Source organism: Entelurus aequoreus, linkage group LG21, assembly GCF_033978785.1.
Source record: "Entelurus aequoreus isolate RoL-2023_Sb linkage group LG21, RoL_Eaeq_v1.1, whole genome shotgun sequence".
Taxonomy (NCBI): Eukaryota; Metazoa; Chordata; class Actinopteri; order Syngnathiformes; family Syngnathidae; genus Entelurus; species Entelurus aequoreus.
The window spans coordinates 8,412,357-8,429,856 of record NC_084751.1 but is presented as its reverse complement, the minus strand read 5'-3'; the positions used below and the strand labels follow the sequence as shown (position 1 = coordinate 8,429,856).

General features: G+C 38.7%; 1 protein-coding gene across 1 annotated transcript in view; it reads right to left on the bottom strand.

Annotated features, from left to right (window-relative positions):
• Window positions 1–15,623, bottom strand: part of ttc28 (tetratricopeptide repeat domain 28) — a 76,648-nt gene extending 61,025 nt beyond the window's left edge. Inside the window, exons 1-2 of the mRNA XM_062030735.1 lie at window positions 15,453–15,623; window positions 12,460–12,771 (exon numbers count right to left, since the gene is read on the bottom strand). Of these exons, the coding sequence (XP_061886719.1) occupies window positions 12,460–12,771; window positions 15,453–15,494 (354 nt within the window). The 5' untranslated portion in view covers window positions 15,495–15,623. The remainder of the gene's footprint in view (window positions 1–12,459; window positions 12,772–15,452) is intronic.
• Window positions 15,624–17,500: the final 1,877 nt, after the last annotated feature.

Below are 17,500 nucleotides of genomic sequence, written 5' to 3'. Positions count from 1 at the left end.
CTTGTTCTACAATAACCAGCTGACACATGTTGTAGATTAAAGATGATAAAAACAATCAATATATGCTGACGTATCTTAATGAACTCTCATTAATAATTAATTCATGTTATTTGTACAATATGCGGATAAAAAACATTACGACTTGAGTCCTCTGACGTTATGATTCATCTCATTAAGTCATCGTGTCCAAAGTGCGGCCAGGGGGCCATTTGTGGCACCTTGTAAAAATACTATCGAAAAGTAAACAATAAAAAGTGGAAGAGAAGAGCAAAGAGGGGAAATGTAACAATAAAAAGTTGCAATCTTGACTCTAATAAGTCTAATTTTTTACTTTAAACTAGAGATGGCCGATAATATCGGTCTGGCGATATTATCGGCCGATAAATGCGTTAAAATGTAATATCGGAAATTATCGGTATCGGTTTTTTTATTATCAGTATCGTTTTTTGTTTTTTTTTATTAAATCCACATAAAAAACCCAAGATACACTTACAATTAGTGCACCAACCCAAAAAACCTCCCTCCCCCATTTACACTCATTCACACAAAAGGGTTGTTTCTTTCTGTTATTAATATTCTGCTTCCTACATTATATATCAATATATATCAATACAGTCTGCAAGGGATACAGTCCGTAAGCACACATGATTGTGCGTGCTGCTGCTCCACTAATAGTACTAACCTTTAACACTTCATTTTACTAATTTTCATTCATTACTAGTTTCTATGTAACTGTTTTTATATTGTTTTACTTTCTTTTGTATTCAAGAAAATGTTTTTAATTAATTTATCTTATTTTATTTGATTCATTTTTTAAAAATGTACCTTATCTTCACCATACCCGGTTGTCCAAATTAGGCATAATAATGTGTTAATTCCACGACTGTTTATATCGGTTGATATCGGTATCGGTTGATATCGGTATCTGTTGATATCGGTATCGGTTGATATCGGTATCGGTAATTAAAGAGTTGGACAATATCGGCATATCGGATATCGGCAAAAAGCCTATATCGGACATCCCTACTTTAAACTTGTCATTGCTCAAAAAATAATAATGAATCAAAAATCTATTTGATGAATTATTGACCTATTCAAGGCTCCAATCACATCAAATATTCCAGTTTTTTGGGGGTGAATATTTTCTTTGTCAAAAACGCATTAAAAACATTTAAAAAAGTCTTAAAAACGTATAAATATAAGGGATATATCTAAAGTTGATCCAGAGATTTCAGTGTTGAAAGTAAAAATAAAAAAAAATATGACTTATTTTTAACACTTATGAGTGGGGCCCTTTTAGATCCCTAATCATTTTTGTTAGGATCCGCTGCTCGGATCACAGTTTGTTTACAGTTTAGTGTCACGTGTGTTTTGTTTCTGTTGCCATGACGGCATATTTTGCTCACCTGCCTCTGGTTAGCGTTTCGGGACGCGCACCTGTTGCCCGAGCGCTAATCAGAGGGCTATTTAGTCTTCGCCCGGGCAGCACTCTGCCTGGCTTCCTAGTTTGTTCTCATGCAACAGCTGACGACCACTTTGCTTCCTGCTAGCTCTCATGCTAGATTATTTTGCTTGCTAGCTCCCATGCTAGTCGTTTTTGTTTTTCTCTTGTCTGATTTAGTTCTAAAATAAATCATTTTCCTACCTGCAAGCTGTGTCCGAGCCCGTCTGCATCCTTGGGAGAACACCTCGCACCACGATGCGACCCGGTCGTCTCAGTAGGAAGCCAGCAAGAAGTTCTCCCGCAACGAGCACGTCGGAGGAGATGGACGAAGGTGCGTGGATGGTGTTGCGAGCAATGGAGGCGGAGACTCTCCGCTATTCCCCCTCGGAGCGCCAGGACCTGATCTGGGGTCCTAACGGAAAGTTGGTCCCAATCCACTCCGTTTGGCCCGAGGACATCGCCACACCTCCGCACCACCGGACGCGTCAGCGAAGACGGAAGCCACCAAAGAGGTCTTCACTTCGCTGCAAAGACGCGCCCCTCCCACAGACTCCTCCACCACTACACAGTAAGCAATATTCAGCCCAAGATTCCCCTCCTCAAATGTTTGGCAACCCAATTGACCACTTTGCCAAACATTTCACCGATTGGGCTGTCAGTCAGCTAGAGACCCACACGGATGACGTCATCCCGCCCACTTTGGATGACGTCATAGACAAAGACTTTTTTAGACATCATGTCAATTCTTCCTGCCAGCCATTTTCAAGTAACCTTAACTCTGCGATTAATCATTATCAGGACATTTTTTTAAGGACTAAATCTAGTCAGTCCCAGTCTCAAGTGGGGGGTGACAATAGACATTTTGGACAATTTAGAGGAGAGGATTCAGCCCTCCCCCGGACCTCCCACCACCCACCCTTGAAGACGGTTCCAATCCGCAAGGAGCGCGTCTGGGATCCGCTTTTTGAGGGGGGGGCTAGTACTGGGAGCTGTGCGAGTGGGGTGGCACAACGGCGTGCTAAGCCGCAACCTCCTGCTCGGCCACCGCCACCTGTCCTTCGGCCTGCTAAGCCGCAACCGCCAGCTAGGCCACCTGCACCTAAGCTAGCGCCAAGGCTAAGGCTAGCACCAGCTCCACCACAGGTTCCAGTACCTGCACCTCGGCTGGTTCCCACACCAGTACCTGCACCTCGGCTGGTTCCCACACCAGTACCTGCACCTCGGCTGGTTCCCACACCAGTACCTGCACCTCGGCTGGTTCCCACACCAGTACCTGCTCCTCAGCTGGTTCCCACACCAGTACCTGCTCCTCGGCTGGTTCCCGCACCAGTACCTGCTCCTCGGCTGGTTCCCGCACCAGTACCTGCTCCTCGGCTGGTTCCCGCACCAGTACCTGCACCACGGCTGGTTCTCGCACCAGTACCTGCACCACGGCTGGTTCTCGCACCAGTACCTGCACCACGACTGGTTCTCGCACCAGTACCTGCACCACGGCTGGTTCTCGCACCAGTACCTGCTCCACGGCTGGTTCTCGCACCAGTACCTGCACCACGGCTGGTTCTCGCACCAGTACCTGCACCACGGCTGGTTCTCGCACCAGTACCTGCACCACGGCTGGTTCTCGCACCAGTACCTGCACCACGACTGGTTCTCGCACCAGCGACTCCGGCTGCCACGACAGCGACTCCGGCTGCCACGACAGCGACTCCTGCTGCCACGACAGCGACTCCTGCTGCCACGACAGCGACTCCTGCTGCCACGACAGCGACTCCTGCTGCCACGACAGCGACTCCTGCTGCCACGACAGCGACTCCTGCTGCCACGACAGCGACGTCGACACCTACCGCTTCCACGGCGACGTCTCAGCGACCTCGAGTGGTCCGGCTGCGCAAGCAGCTCTCTCAGAGGACTCAGAGGCTGCTGAAATTCTGGCGCCACTCACGCCCACCTTCTCGGCGGCCACGAATGTGGCCTTACCGTGGTCGCCCGCCTCGCCCGCCTCGCCAGCGGCAGCAGCGTTCCATTCGCCGCCGCCACCTGACCCTTCCCCGGTGGATTCGGGGACACGTGGCCTGGCGACCCACCACCAAGTCACCCCCCCGCCCGCCCTTGACTCGTGAACTATTGCCTTTTTTTTTTTTGGGTTCCAGTTGTTTTTTTTTTTGTTTTCAAGGGACATCTGGAATCTGTCCTTTTAGGGGGGGGTACTGTTAGGATCCGCTGCTCGGATCACAGTTTGTTTACAGTTTAGTGTCACGTGTGTTTTGTTTCTGTTGCCATGACGGCATATTTTGCTCACCTGCCTCTGGTTAGCGTTTCGGGACGCGCACCTGTTGCCCGAGCGCTAATCAGAGGGCTATTTAGTCTTCGCCCGGGCAGCACTCTGCCTGGCTTCCTAGTTTGTTCTCATGCAACAGCTGACGACCACTTTGCTTCCTGCTAGCTCTCATGCTAGATTATTTTGCTTGCTAGCTCCCATGCTAGTCGTTTTTGTTTTTCTCTTGTCTGATTTAGTTCTAAAATAAATCATTTTCCTACCTGCAAGCTGTGTCCGAGCCGTCTGCATCCTTGGGAGAACACCTCGCACCACGATGCGACCCGGTCGTCTCAATTTTAGTGGGATTCTTTTTAAAAACGGTCATTAATCCAAAAATAATAATAAATTAAAATCAATGGTGTTATGGATTCTTGACCTATTTAAGGCATTCATTATTTTATATTAAATATTCCAGTTTTTTGGGGGTAAATCTTGCATATTTTCTGTTTTTGCCATAAAAAACGGGCATTTTTGCTTTATATCGACTTTTAAGAGAGATTTAAGCCTTGAATATTAAAAAAAGAACTATGTATAACTTATTTTTAACATTTTTATGACTAAGGCCTTTTTGGGTCTTCAAGAATTTTAAGGGGATTTTTTTTTAAAACCTGTCATAACTCAGAAATTAAGAATGAATTAAAATCAATGTTATGAATTATTGACGTGTTTAAGCCTCCAATTACTTCACATCAAATATTACACTCTGACATATTTTTGGGACAAAATATTCAATATTTTGTGTGTTTAGCAAATAAGAAACACAGTTTTCTTTGACAAAAAGTGCATGAAATTTTAAAAAAATAAAATAAAATAAAAACTTAAAAAATAGGGGTAGATCTGAAGTGGATCAAGAGTTAAGTGTATTGCATATTTTGTGTTTGCCAAATAAAACACCAAGTTTTCTTTGTCAAAAACGTATTAAAAACATAGACAAGTCATAAAAACGTATATTTAAGGGATATTTCTGAAGTTGATCCAGAGATTTCAGTGTTGAATTAAGAAGGTTTAAGAGATTTAAGCCTTGAATAATAAAATAAAGAAGAGTGTATAACTTATTTTTAACATTTAGGCCTTCTTGGATCTTCAAGAATTTTAGGGGGATTTAAAAAAAAAAAAACGGGTATTACTCCAAAAATAATAATGAATTCAAAATCAATGTTGTGAATTATTGACCTATTTAAGGCATTAATTGCTTCACATTAAATATTCCAGCTTTTTGGGGGTAAATATTTTGTGTTTTCGGCATAAAAAAACAGAAAGGGCATTTTTGATTTATATTGACATTTAAGAGATTTTTGGTTTGTTTTTTGGGGGTAAATCTTGCATATTTTGTGTTTTTGCTATAAAAAAACTTGTTTTCTTTAACAAAGGGGCATTTTTGCTTTATATCGACTTTTAGGAGATTCAAGCCTTGAATAATAATTTAAAAAAGAACAATGTATAACTTTTTTTTGTATTTTTTTATGAGTGAGGCCTTTTTGGATCTTCAAGAATTTTAGGGGGATTTAAAAAAACCCAACTGTCATTACTCAGAAATTAAGAATAAATTAAAATCAATGTTATGAATTATTGACGTGTTTAAGCCTCCAATTACTTCACATCAAATATTACACTCTGACATATTATTGGGACAAAATATTCAATATTTTGTGTGTTTGCTAAATAAGAAACAAAGTTTTATTTGACAAGAAGGGCATGAAATTTAAAAAAAAAATGTAAATTAAAAAAAATGTACTGATATCTGAAGTTGATCAAGAGATTTAAGTGTTGAAAGTAAAAATAAAAATAAAATACTTTTTTTTAACACTTACGAATTTTAGTGGGATTTTTTTCCAAAATAGTCATTACTCCAAAAATAATAATGAATTACAATTAATGTTATGAAATATTGACCTATTTAAGGAATTAATTACTTCACATTAAATATTCCAGTTTTTTGGGGGTACATTTTTTGTGTTTTCGCCATAAAAAAACAGAAGGGCATTTTTACTTGATATCGACATTTAAGAGATTTAAGCCTTGAATAATAAAAAAAAGGAATTTTTTATGAGTGAGGCCTTTTTGGATCTTCAAGAATTTTAGGGGGATTAAAAAAAAAAAAACTGTCATTACTCAGAAATTAAGAATGAATTAAAATCAATGTTATGAATTATTGACGTGTTTAAGCCTCCGATTACTTCACATCAAATATTACACTCTGACATATTTTTGGTTACAAAATATTGTGTGTTTGCTAAATAAGAAACAAAGTTTTATTTGACAATACGGGCATGAAATTTAAAAAAATCAAATAAAAAATACAAAATTAACTCTTAAAAATAGGGATGTATCTGAAGTTGATCAAGAGATTTAAGTGTTGTAAGTAAAAAAAAAAAATTATGACTTTTTTTAACACTTATGAATTTTAGTGGGATTTTTTTTTTAATGGTCATTACTCCAAAAATAATAATGATGTTATGAATTATTGACCTATTTAAGGCATTAATTACTTCACATTAAATATTCCAGCTTTTTGGGGGTAAATATTTTGTGTTTTCACCATAAAAAAACAGAAAGGGCATTTTTGATTTATATCGACATTTATGAGATTTAAGCCTTGAATAATAATTTTAAAAAATGTATAACTTATTTTTAACATTTTTATGAGTGAGACTCTTTCGGGTCCCTGAGACCAACGTTGAGGGGAATCCTAAAGGTAAAAAATATATATATATTGTAATGGTTTTGAACATTTTGAATATAAAAATGGCCCCCGCATGCTTTAGTTTGTCAGTGTGCGGCCCTCAATGAACAAAGTTTGGACACCCCTGCGTTAATTGACATCTGCTGCCTCCTTCTAGTCAGAGCTCACGCTGCCAACTGCACAAAGGCAACAATCCTCAACCTGCAGGTCTTGCTGGGCTCAACTGAACAACATTCTTGTTGAATCCACAAAGTTTGACACTTCAACTTTGACCTTTTAGTGAAAGTGGAGCAGAAAGACGCACTGACAAAGCCCACCAGCAGGGGGCGACATGCTCGGGGCAACAAAGCAGCACCAGGTCACAAAAGGACACACTGCAACAAACGCATTTGACCTTTGAACCCCAGGCATCCTGTGTTAGCCATCACAGGGGGGGTCACGAGGGGTCAACGTGAACGTCATGGCTCAGCTATCACAACTGCCCAGCTGCTCCTGAGCAGGCACTGCGTGCTGATTGGCTGCCTGGAAGATGACATCATCCTGCCTTTGTTGTCCACTTGTAAGAGTGAAAGCAAAAAATAAATAAATAAAATAAAAATTTAAAATAAATAAATAAAATAAAAATTTAAAATAAATAAAACAACAACAAAAATACAAATAAAAACATTTAAAAATGGAAGGAAAAATATTTATATATTTTAATAAAAATAAATAAAACAAAGTGAAAGCAAAACAACTCATATTTATCTCCTTACTTATTAGGGGTGCGCAAAAAAAATCGATTCACATCAAAATCTCAATTGTTGCACATCCCGATTATAAATTGATACATCCATCCATCCATTTTCTACCGCTTATTTGATAACAATAACATAGAAAAGTGTTATTGTTCTTAAGCAGCTTCAATGCTGCCCTCTAGTGGCGACACTGACAACTCGCACGTTTCTATATGTTATTGTTCTTAAGCAGCTTCAATGCTGCCCTCTAGTGGCGACACTGACAACTCGCACCTTTCTATATGTTATTGTTCTTAAGCAGCTTCAATGCTGCCCTCTAGTGGCGACACCGACAACTCGCACCTTTCTATATCTTATTGTTCTTAAGCAGCTTCAATGCTGCCCTCTAGTGGCGACACCGACAACTCGCACCTTTCTATATCTTATTGTTCTTAAGCAGCTTCAATGCTGCCCTCTAGTGGCGACACTGACAACTCGCACCTTTCTATATGTTATTGTTCTTAAGCAGCTTCAATGCTGCCCTCTAGTGGCGACACTGACAACTCGCACCTTTCTATATGTTATTGTTCTTAAGCAGCTTCAATGCTGCCCTCTAGTGGCGACACTGACAACTCGCACCTTTCTATATGTTATTGTTCTTAAGCAGCTTCAATGCTGCCCTCTAGTGGCGACACTGACAACTCGCACCTTTCTATATCTTATTGTTCTTAAGCAGCTTCAATGCTGCCCTCTAGTGGCGACACCGACAACTCGCACCTTTCTATATGTTATTGTTCTTAAGCAGCTTCAATGCTGCCCTCTAGTGGCGACACTGACAACTCGCACCTTTCTATATGTTATTGTTCTTAAGCAGCTTCAATGCTGCCCTCTAGTGGCGACACTGACAACTTGCACCTTTCTATATGTTATTGTTCTTAAGCAGCTTCAATGCTGCCCTCTAGTGGCGACACCGACAACTCGCACCTTTCTATATGTTATTGTTCTTAAGCAGCTTCAATGCTGCCCTCTAGTGGCGACACCGACAACTCGCACCTTTCTATATGTTATTGTTCTTAAGCAGCTTCAATGCTGCCCTCTAGTGGCGACACCGACAACTCGCACCTTTCTATATGTTATTGTTCTTAAGCAGCTTCAATGCTGCCCTCTAGTGGCGACACCGACAACTCGCACCTTTCTATATGTTATTGTTCTTAAGCAGCTTCAATGCTGCCCTCTAGTGGCGACACCGACAACTCGCACCTTTCTATATGTTATTGTTCTTAAGCAGCTTCAATGCTGCCCTCTAGTGGCGACACTGACAACTCGCACCTTTCTATATGTTATTATTCTTAAGCAGCTTCAATGCTGCCCTCTAGTGGCGGCACTGACAACTCGCACCTTTCTATATGTTATTGTTCTTAAGCAGCTTCAATGCTGCCCTCTAGTGGCGACACTGACAACTCGCACCTTTCTATATCTTATTGTTCTTAAGCAGCTTCAATGCTGCCCTCTAGTGGCGACACTGACAACTCGCACCTTTCTATATGTTATTGTTCTTAAGCAGCTTCAATGCTGCCCTCTAGTGGCGACACTGACAACTCGCACCTTTCTATATGCTATTGTTCTTAAGCAGCTTCAATGCTGCCCTCTAGCGAAGACACTGACAACTCGCACCTTTCTATATGTTATTGTTCTTAAGCAGCTTCAATGCTGCCCTCTAGTGGCGACACTGACAACTCGCACCTTTCTATATGTTATTGTTCTTAAGCAGCTTCAATGCTGCCCTCTAGTGGCGACACTGACAACTCGCACCTTTCTATATGTTATTGTTCTTAAGCAGCTTCAATGCTGCCCTCTAGTGGTGACACTGACAACTCGCACCTTTCTATATGTTATTGTTCTTAAGTAGCTTCAATGCTGCCCTCTAGTGGCGACACTGACAACTCGCACCTTTCTATATGTTATTGTTCTTAAGCAGCTTCAATGCTGCCCTCTAGTGGCGACACTGACAACTCGCACCTTTCTATATGTTATTGTTCTTAAGCAGCTTCAATGCTGCCCTCTAGTGGTGACACTGACAACTGGCACCTTTCTATATGTTATTGTTCTTAAGCAGCTTCAATGCTGCCCTCTAGTGGCGACACCGACAACTCACACCTTTCTATATGTTATAGTTCTTAAGCAGCTTCAATGCTGCCCTCTAGTGGCGACACTGACAACTCACACCTTTCTATATGTTATTGTTCTTAAGCAGCTTCAATGCTGCCCTCTAGTGGCGACACTGACAACTCGCACCTTTCTATATGTTATTGTTCTTAAGCAGCTTCAATGCTGCCCTCTAGTGGCGACACTGACAACTCGCACCTTTCTATATGTTATTGTTCTTAAGCAGCTTCAATGCTGCCCTCTAGTGGCGACACTGACAACTCGCACCTTTCTATATCTTATTGTTCTTAAGCAGCTTCAATGCTGCCCTCTAGTGGCGACACTGACAACTTGCACCTTTCTATATGTTATTGTTCTTAAGCAGCTTCAATGCTGCCCTCTAGTGGCGACACTGACAACTCGCACCTTTCTATATGTTATTGTTCTTAAGCAGCTTCAATGCTGCCCTCTAGTGGTGACACTGACAACTCGCACCTTTCTATATGTTATTGTTCTTAAGCAGCTTCAATGCTGCCCTCTAGTGGCGACACTGACAACTTGCACCTTTCTATATGTTATTGTTCTTAAGCAGCTTCAATGCTGCCCTCTAGTGGCGACACTGACAACTCGCACCTTTCTATATGTTATTGTTCTTAAGCAGCTTCAATGCTGCCCTCTAGTGGCGACACTGACAACTCACACCTTTCTATATGTTATTGTTCTTAAGCAGCTTCAATGCTGCCCTCTAGTGGCGACACTGACAACTCGCACCTTTCTATATGTTATTGTTCTTAAGCAGCTTCAATGCTGCCCTCTAGTGGCGACACTGACAACTCGCACCTTTCTATATGTTATTGTTCTTAAGCAGCTTCAATGCTGCCCTCTAGTGGCGACACTGACAACTCGCACCTTTCTATATCTTATTGTTCTTAAGCAGCTTCAATGCTGCCCTCTAGTGGCGACACTGACAACTTGCACCTTTCTATATGTTATTGTTCTTAAGCAGCTTCAATGCTGCCCTCTAGTGGCGACACTGACAACTCGCACCTTTCTATATGTTATTGTTCTTAAGCAGCTTCAATGCTGCCCTCTAGTGGCGACACTGACAACTCGCACCTTTCTATATGTTATTGTTCTTAAGCAGCTTCAATGCTGCCCTCTAGTGGTGACACTGACAACTCGCACCTTTCTATATGTTATTGTTCCTAAGCAGCTTCAATGCTGCCCTCTAGTGGCGACACTGACAACTCGCACCTTTTCTTATTCAAATGTCCACAGAGAATGAATCCAATGGCGACGAGCAAAGTCAACGTTTCAGGAGTGGTTTTTGCGTCCATGGTCCCTGGCACCAGGTCCAGGATTAGCCCAGGGACCTAGACTGCGGTCTGAGCCGCAACCCGCCACAAAGGTTCTCTTCGAGGGGAGCCCTCTAATCTAATGTGGGCCACCTTCCCGACGTGGTGGTGGTGGTCGGCGGTAATGACAGGGGAGAACCCACAGGGCCGGGCGGCTTTGAAGACGTCTGCTGCTTAAACGACACGCTTCAAGAACTGCACGGGCAACTCTCCTTCTGCCCCCACTCGCCATGGCAACAGGCTGGTGGGCGTGGCGGACTTCTGAGGATGTGTCATTGACTTGTGAGGCAGCCATTATTTAAACCTGATGAAGTCTGCCTAGCAACAAGACAACAAGCTTCCTACATCACAAGATCACTTCCTGCTTTTTAAACAGTGGGGCGGGCGGGAGGTGTCGGGGGGGGGGCTTTCAGTGTGAGCGTCTTTTTTCTCTCTTGAACAATACACAAGCCTGCAGCTTGGTGGCAGCACTGCTCCTATCAAGCAACAGCAAATATGACCAAGTATACATACTGTAAGTATTTGAGAAGTGAGAAAACAATACACCTGTTTTCAGCTCCGTGGCATACAAGTGCTGTGTGTGTGCGTGTGTGTGTGTGTGTGTGTGTGTGTGTGTGTGTGTGTGTGTGTGTGTGTGTGTGTGTGTGTGTGTGTGTGTGTGTGTGTGTGTGTGTCAGTAGTGGCGTGGAGACAGAAGTGGAGCAGGAATAAACATATCAAAAAGTTCTTCTTTGACCTCAGCCACAACCCGTGGCCAATCAGGAGGCCAGGCTGCAGACACACACGCATACACACACACACACACACACACACACACACACACACACACACACACACACACACACACACACACACACACACACACAGCTTCTGTTGTTGAGCCAAACTGAGGCTAAGGCTGAACGCCAGAGTATAAAAAAACAAAATAAGAGCAGTGCAAAGCTACCACACACACACACACACACACACACACACACACACACACACACACACACACACACACACACACACACACACATACACACCCTCACACACACACACGCACACACAGCTTCTGTTGTTGAGCCAAACTGGGGCCAAGGCCAGAGTATAAAAAAACCTAAATAAGAGCAGTACAAAGCTACCACACACACACACACACACACCCACACACACACACACACACACACACACACACACACACACACACACACACACACACACACACACACACACACACACACACACACATTTCCGTCCATTCTCTCTCACAGAGGCAGGAAGTCTCTCTCACACGCACACACACACAAAGTAGACAAAAAAGGTGGGTCTCGCCATTCTTCTTCACATCTTGGCTTCCCGGTGAGCGCCATCTTGTGCGCTGACCACACCAAAAGGTGTTGCTCCTTTAAGTGTCGGGGCCCCCTGGTGGTTGACCCCTCTCACTACACTTGCTAATTAGCTTAGCAACAAACCAATGCTAGCACCAAGGCTAGTGCTAATGCTAGCGCCAATGCTAGCGCTAAATTGGCTGCAAAACTCATGAAAATCACTTTTTGTTTTTAAAGTAACAAAAAAAAGGACTTGTTTTCAAGTCGGCACCAAAACAATTTGAGTTGTTAAAGTGACAAATGGCGTATTTGGTTTGTCGTGTTTCCTCCATCCTGTCGGGCGTAGGTTGCAGGAATGCGTGAAAGGACAGACTTGTACAATTATTGCAAATGTCGTAACGCTAACGACGCATCAATTCTTCATGAAATGATTATTAGTTGTTGATGTTAAGTTTGAGTGAATAAGAGTAAAGATGAGTGAAGTCCTACCTTGGTCCATTTGGGGTTGATGGCTCGCGCCTTGTTGGCGTCCTCCAGCGCCGAGGTGTAGCGACCCAGTCTGAGGTGGGCCGCCGAGCGGTTGCTGTACAGGACGCAGTTCTGGGGGTCCAAGGTCAAGGCGTCGGTGTAGAGACGCACCGCCAGCGCCAAGTCCCCCTGCTGGCAGGCCCGGTTACTGCAACGCACCCGCGCCAACAACTCGGCTTTCGTCGAAGCGGGTTTGGACCCTGACGGAAGCCCCGCCCTTTTCTGGGAGGACGGTGATGAGGAGGCGGTGGAGCGAGAGCCCGACAAAGAGAACTGAGGAGGAAAGAGATTGCAGAGATGACGCCCCCTAGTGGACTGGAGGACTTCTAAAAAAAAATACACTTTTATATGTATTGCTTTAAGTGTCTTTTTGTTTTCTTTTTGTTTAAATATATTGAATTATTGTCTGGTAGCTAATGGAAATATGGTTTATGTCCATTTTTTAAAGATGAAAAATTAATACATAATAAATTATTTAAACACAAAATGACGAGAAAATGAATACAATGAAAACACAAAAAAGCACGTGTTTTGTTTTTATTTAAGGTATTCTATAGTTAACATTAATATTATAATTATTGGTATTATAAATTAAAACATTTTATGACCACACTTATAAAAATTATATATTTTGTTCATCTTTATGTTCATATATTTTCCCTTTTTTAAAGATGAAAAATTAATACATATTAAATTATTCAAACACAAAATGACGAAAAAATTGAATACACAAAAAACACAAAAAAGCATGTGTTTTGTTTTTATTTAAGGTATTCTACAGTTAATATTATTATAATAAATATTTGTATTATAAATTGAAAGCTAATGAAAAAAAAATGTTATGATCACTTTTGGAAAAATTCTATATTTTGTTCATCTTTATGTTCATGTATTTTCCCTTTTTTAAAGATGAAAAATTAATACATATTAAATTATTCAAACACAAAATGACGAAAAAAATTAATACAATAAAAACACAAAAAAGCATGTGTTTTGTTTTTATTTAAGGTATTCTACAGTTAATATTATTATAATAAATATTTGTATTATAAATTGAAAGCTAATGAAAAAAAATGTTTATGATCACTTTTAGAATTTTTTTTTATTTTGTTCATCTTTATGTTCATATATTTTCCCTTTTTTATAAATGAAAAATTAATATGTATTAATTTTTTTAAACACAAAATGACTAGAAAATGAATACAATAATTTTAAAAAAGACCTGTGTTTTGTTTTTATTTAAAATATTCTATACTTAATATTATAATTATAAATATTGGTATTATAAATTAAAACATCTTATGACCACTTTTAGAAAAATTATATATTTTGTTCATCCTTATTTTCATATAGTTTCCGTTTTTTAAAAATTAAAAATGAATACATATTAAATTCTTAAATACAAAATTACCAGAAAATTAATACAATAAAAACAACAACAAAAACAAGTGTTTTGTTTTTATTTAATGTATTCTATAGTTAATATTATTAGTATAAATATTGGTATTATTTTAAAAAAAGTATGACCACTTTTAGAAAAATTATATATTTTGTTCATCTTTATGTTCATATAGTTTCAGTTTTGTTTTTTAAATAGTTTGTTTTGTATCATATTCTTGTTGAAATAAAGTTCAGAAAAAACATGTCGTCTATCATTTCATAGTAAATATATACAATGAAAAAAAAATTAATAAACAATTTAAAGCATGTGTTTGCTTTTCAATGAAGACACTCTGTATTTATTATTAATATGATTAATATTGATATTATAAATGAAAATCTAATGAAAGTATGTATATAACCCCTTTAAGAAAATGATATGTTTTGTTCATTTTCCTGTCTATATTATAGATGTATTATAACACTGTGCATTGTTTTGTATCATATTGTTGTTAAAAATGTTGTCTATCATTTCATAGTAAATATATACAATTAATACATTCAGTTCTTTAAAAACAAAATAAATGCACATTTTAAAGGATATAGGGAGTAATCTTTTTTAAACAGTACGATCACTAATTGGAGAAAATAAAATCAGGCCAATGGGGCGTGACATAGTTGACCCAGTTCTCCCAGTATGAAGTCCATTTCTCCAAATTATAATGAATAAATATCTTCTCCATTTTATGTTTACAGGTTTTTTTGTTTTTTTTTTTCCACTATCTGTTCATATTTTTTCTCTTTTTTTTCAATGTATTAATTATTTGTCATTATTATTATTTTATTTATTTTATTTTTTTGCTGTTTTTCTCTTTTTGGGGGGCGGGTGGCATCGTTGGGATATAAACAAAAATATATATTATTTTGACATTTAGGGCAGACAATTGATACATAATGTAATGTCAGATGCTGCATGTTAATTAAAAATAAAAAAAAATACAAATACAAATTTTAAAAAAAATAATTTTCATTTAAGCCACTCCATATTTAACATAAATATTATAATACTGATTTTATGTGGAAACTTTTGTATTCAATTAAGTTCTTATTGTTTCTGTTCTGAAAGTTGGTTTGTTTCATAGCATATTGTGGTCTGGAAAAAGTGTCATAATAAATATATTTTTTTTTAAATTGTTTTTTTAAAATAAAAACAATAAAAGGTAGGTTTATAATTTCATAATATATAGCAAATAATATAAAAATAATACATATTAAATAATGTAATACAAACTAATACAAATATGTTTGACTTATCTATGTTGAACATTAATATTATACATGTGAATATTTAGAGAGAAGAGTGCAGGTGTCCCTAATGAAGTGGCCGGTCTAATAATCCGTTGACAACTTTCTCCAACAACAAGATGGTGACGTCACAAATCCGCACATTTAAGTCGCCTGCAGGAAAGTCCCAAAGTTCTGCAAGGTTCTGTTCGAACGCCATAGAAGGTTGGAAGGAGCTAAAGTAAAATGACGTCAAGAACTTCCGTGGAACTTTTAGCAGCGTGCCTCACCTTCTCCCTGGCAGCTCGGTTCTTCTCCATCAGAACTTTCATGTCTCAGCAGCACACACGACCACTTCTTGCAGGTTCCGGTGCGGCGTAGAAGTTCTTCTCTGCGGAACAAAAGTCCGTCTGGACCCACAACGCCATGTTTGCAGGAGCTGAGACCTGCAAGAGGAAGGTGCTGGTGGCGGACCGGAGGGGAGGGGCGGGAGATCCGGCCCGGTCCACTCAGTTCTTATGATGACGTCACTGGGCGAATTCAACTTTTGTCCGGTCAGTAAACACCAGCAATGAATGGAATGAAAATGGGCAGAGATAAATATAAATATATATGATATGTAATAATATCCTGTGCCGTACGAGAAGTAGCCGCTGCATTCTTTCCAGTGTCCACAAGATGGCGACATCGTGCACAGCCAGCAATCGGTACAGTATAAGAATATTCTGTACGTTGAACTAAAACTTCAAAAAACAATGCACTATATTGATTTATATTATTATGTTTTGTCAACTTGTACGTCTTTGTCATTGCCTGAAATAAATAAATAAATAAATGAAAAATGAAAAAAGTGGATTTAGTCAGTAAACCCCAGCAATTAATAAAGATGGATCTGTACACCAATAAGATCAATAAAAACCTATTATATTTACATAATAGAATACTGCATTCTTTCTAATGTCCACAAGATGGCGACATTGTCCACACACTTCAGAGCAAACATTAAACTGTAAAAAACAGAAAGTTTTTTGGCAATCTGGTCACAATACATATACATTTAATAATTATGAAGCATAGATATGATCATCCATATACATATACATGTATATTTGTATAATCATATAAATAATAATAGATTCATACATCCTTACTGATAAATACGAATATATGACATGTATGTACCGTAATAATATAGTGTAGAAGTCCCAACTGCATTCTTTACAATGCCCACTAGATGGCGACATTGTCCACACAGTTCAGAGCAAACATTAAACTGTAAAAAACAGGACGTTTTTTGGCAATCTGGTCACAATACATACATTAAAATATATATATGATATATTTAATAATTATGAAACATATATATGATCATCCATATACACATACATGTATATTTGTATAATTATATATATGTATAATAATACATTCATACGTCAGCACTGATAAATACAAATATCAATCAATCAATCAATCAATGTTTATTTATATAGCCCTAAATATATGACATGTATGTACCGCAATAATATAGTGTAGATGTAGAAGTACCCACTGCATTCTTTACAATTCCCACTAGATGGCGACATTGTCCACACATTCAGAGCAAACATTAAACTGTAAAAAACAGGACGTTTTTTGGCAATCTGGTCACAATACATACATTAAAATATATAGATTATATATTTTATAATTATGAAACACATATATGATCATCCATATACATATACATGTATATTTGTATAATTATATATATATAATAATACATTCATACGTCAGCACTGATAAATACAAATATATGACATGTATGTACCGTAATTATATAGTGTAGAAGTCCCAACTGCATTCTTTACAATGCCCACTAGATGGCGACATTGTCCACACAGTTCAGAGCAAACATTAAACTGTAAAAAACAGGACGTTTTTTGGCAATCTGGTCACAATACATACATTAAAATATATATATGATATATTTAATAATTATGAAACATATATATGATCATCCATATACATATACATGTATATTTGTATAATTATATATATATATATAATAATACATTCATACGTCAGCACTGATAAATACAAATATATGACATGTATGTACCGCAATAATATAGTGTAGATGTAGAAGTACCCACTGCATTCTTTACAATGCCCACTAGATGGCGACATTGTCCACACATTCAGAGCAAACATTAAACTGTAAAAAACAGGACGTTTTTTGGCAATCTGGTCACAATACATACATTAATATATATATATATATATATATATATATATATATATATATATATATATATATATATATATATATATATATATATATATATTTAATAATTATGCA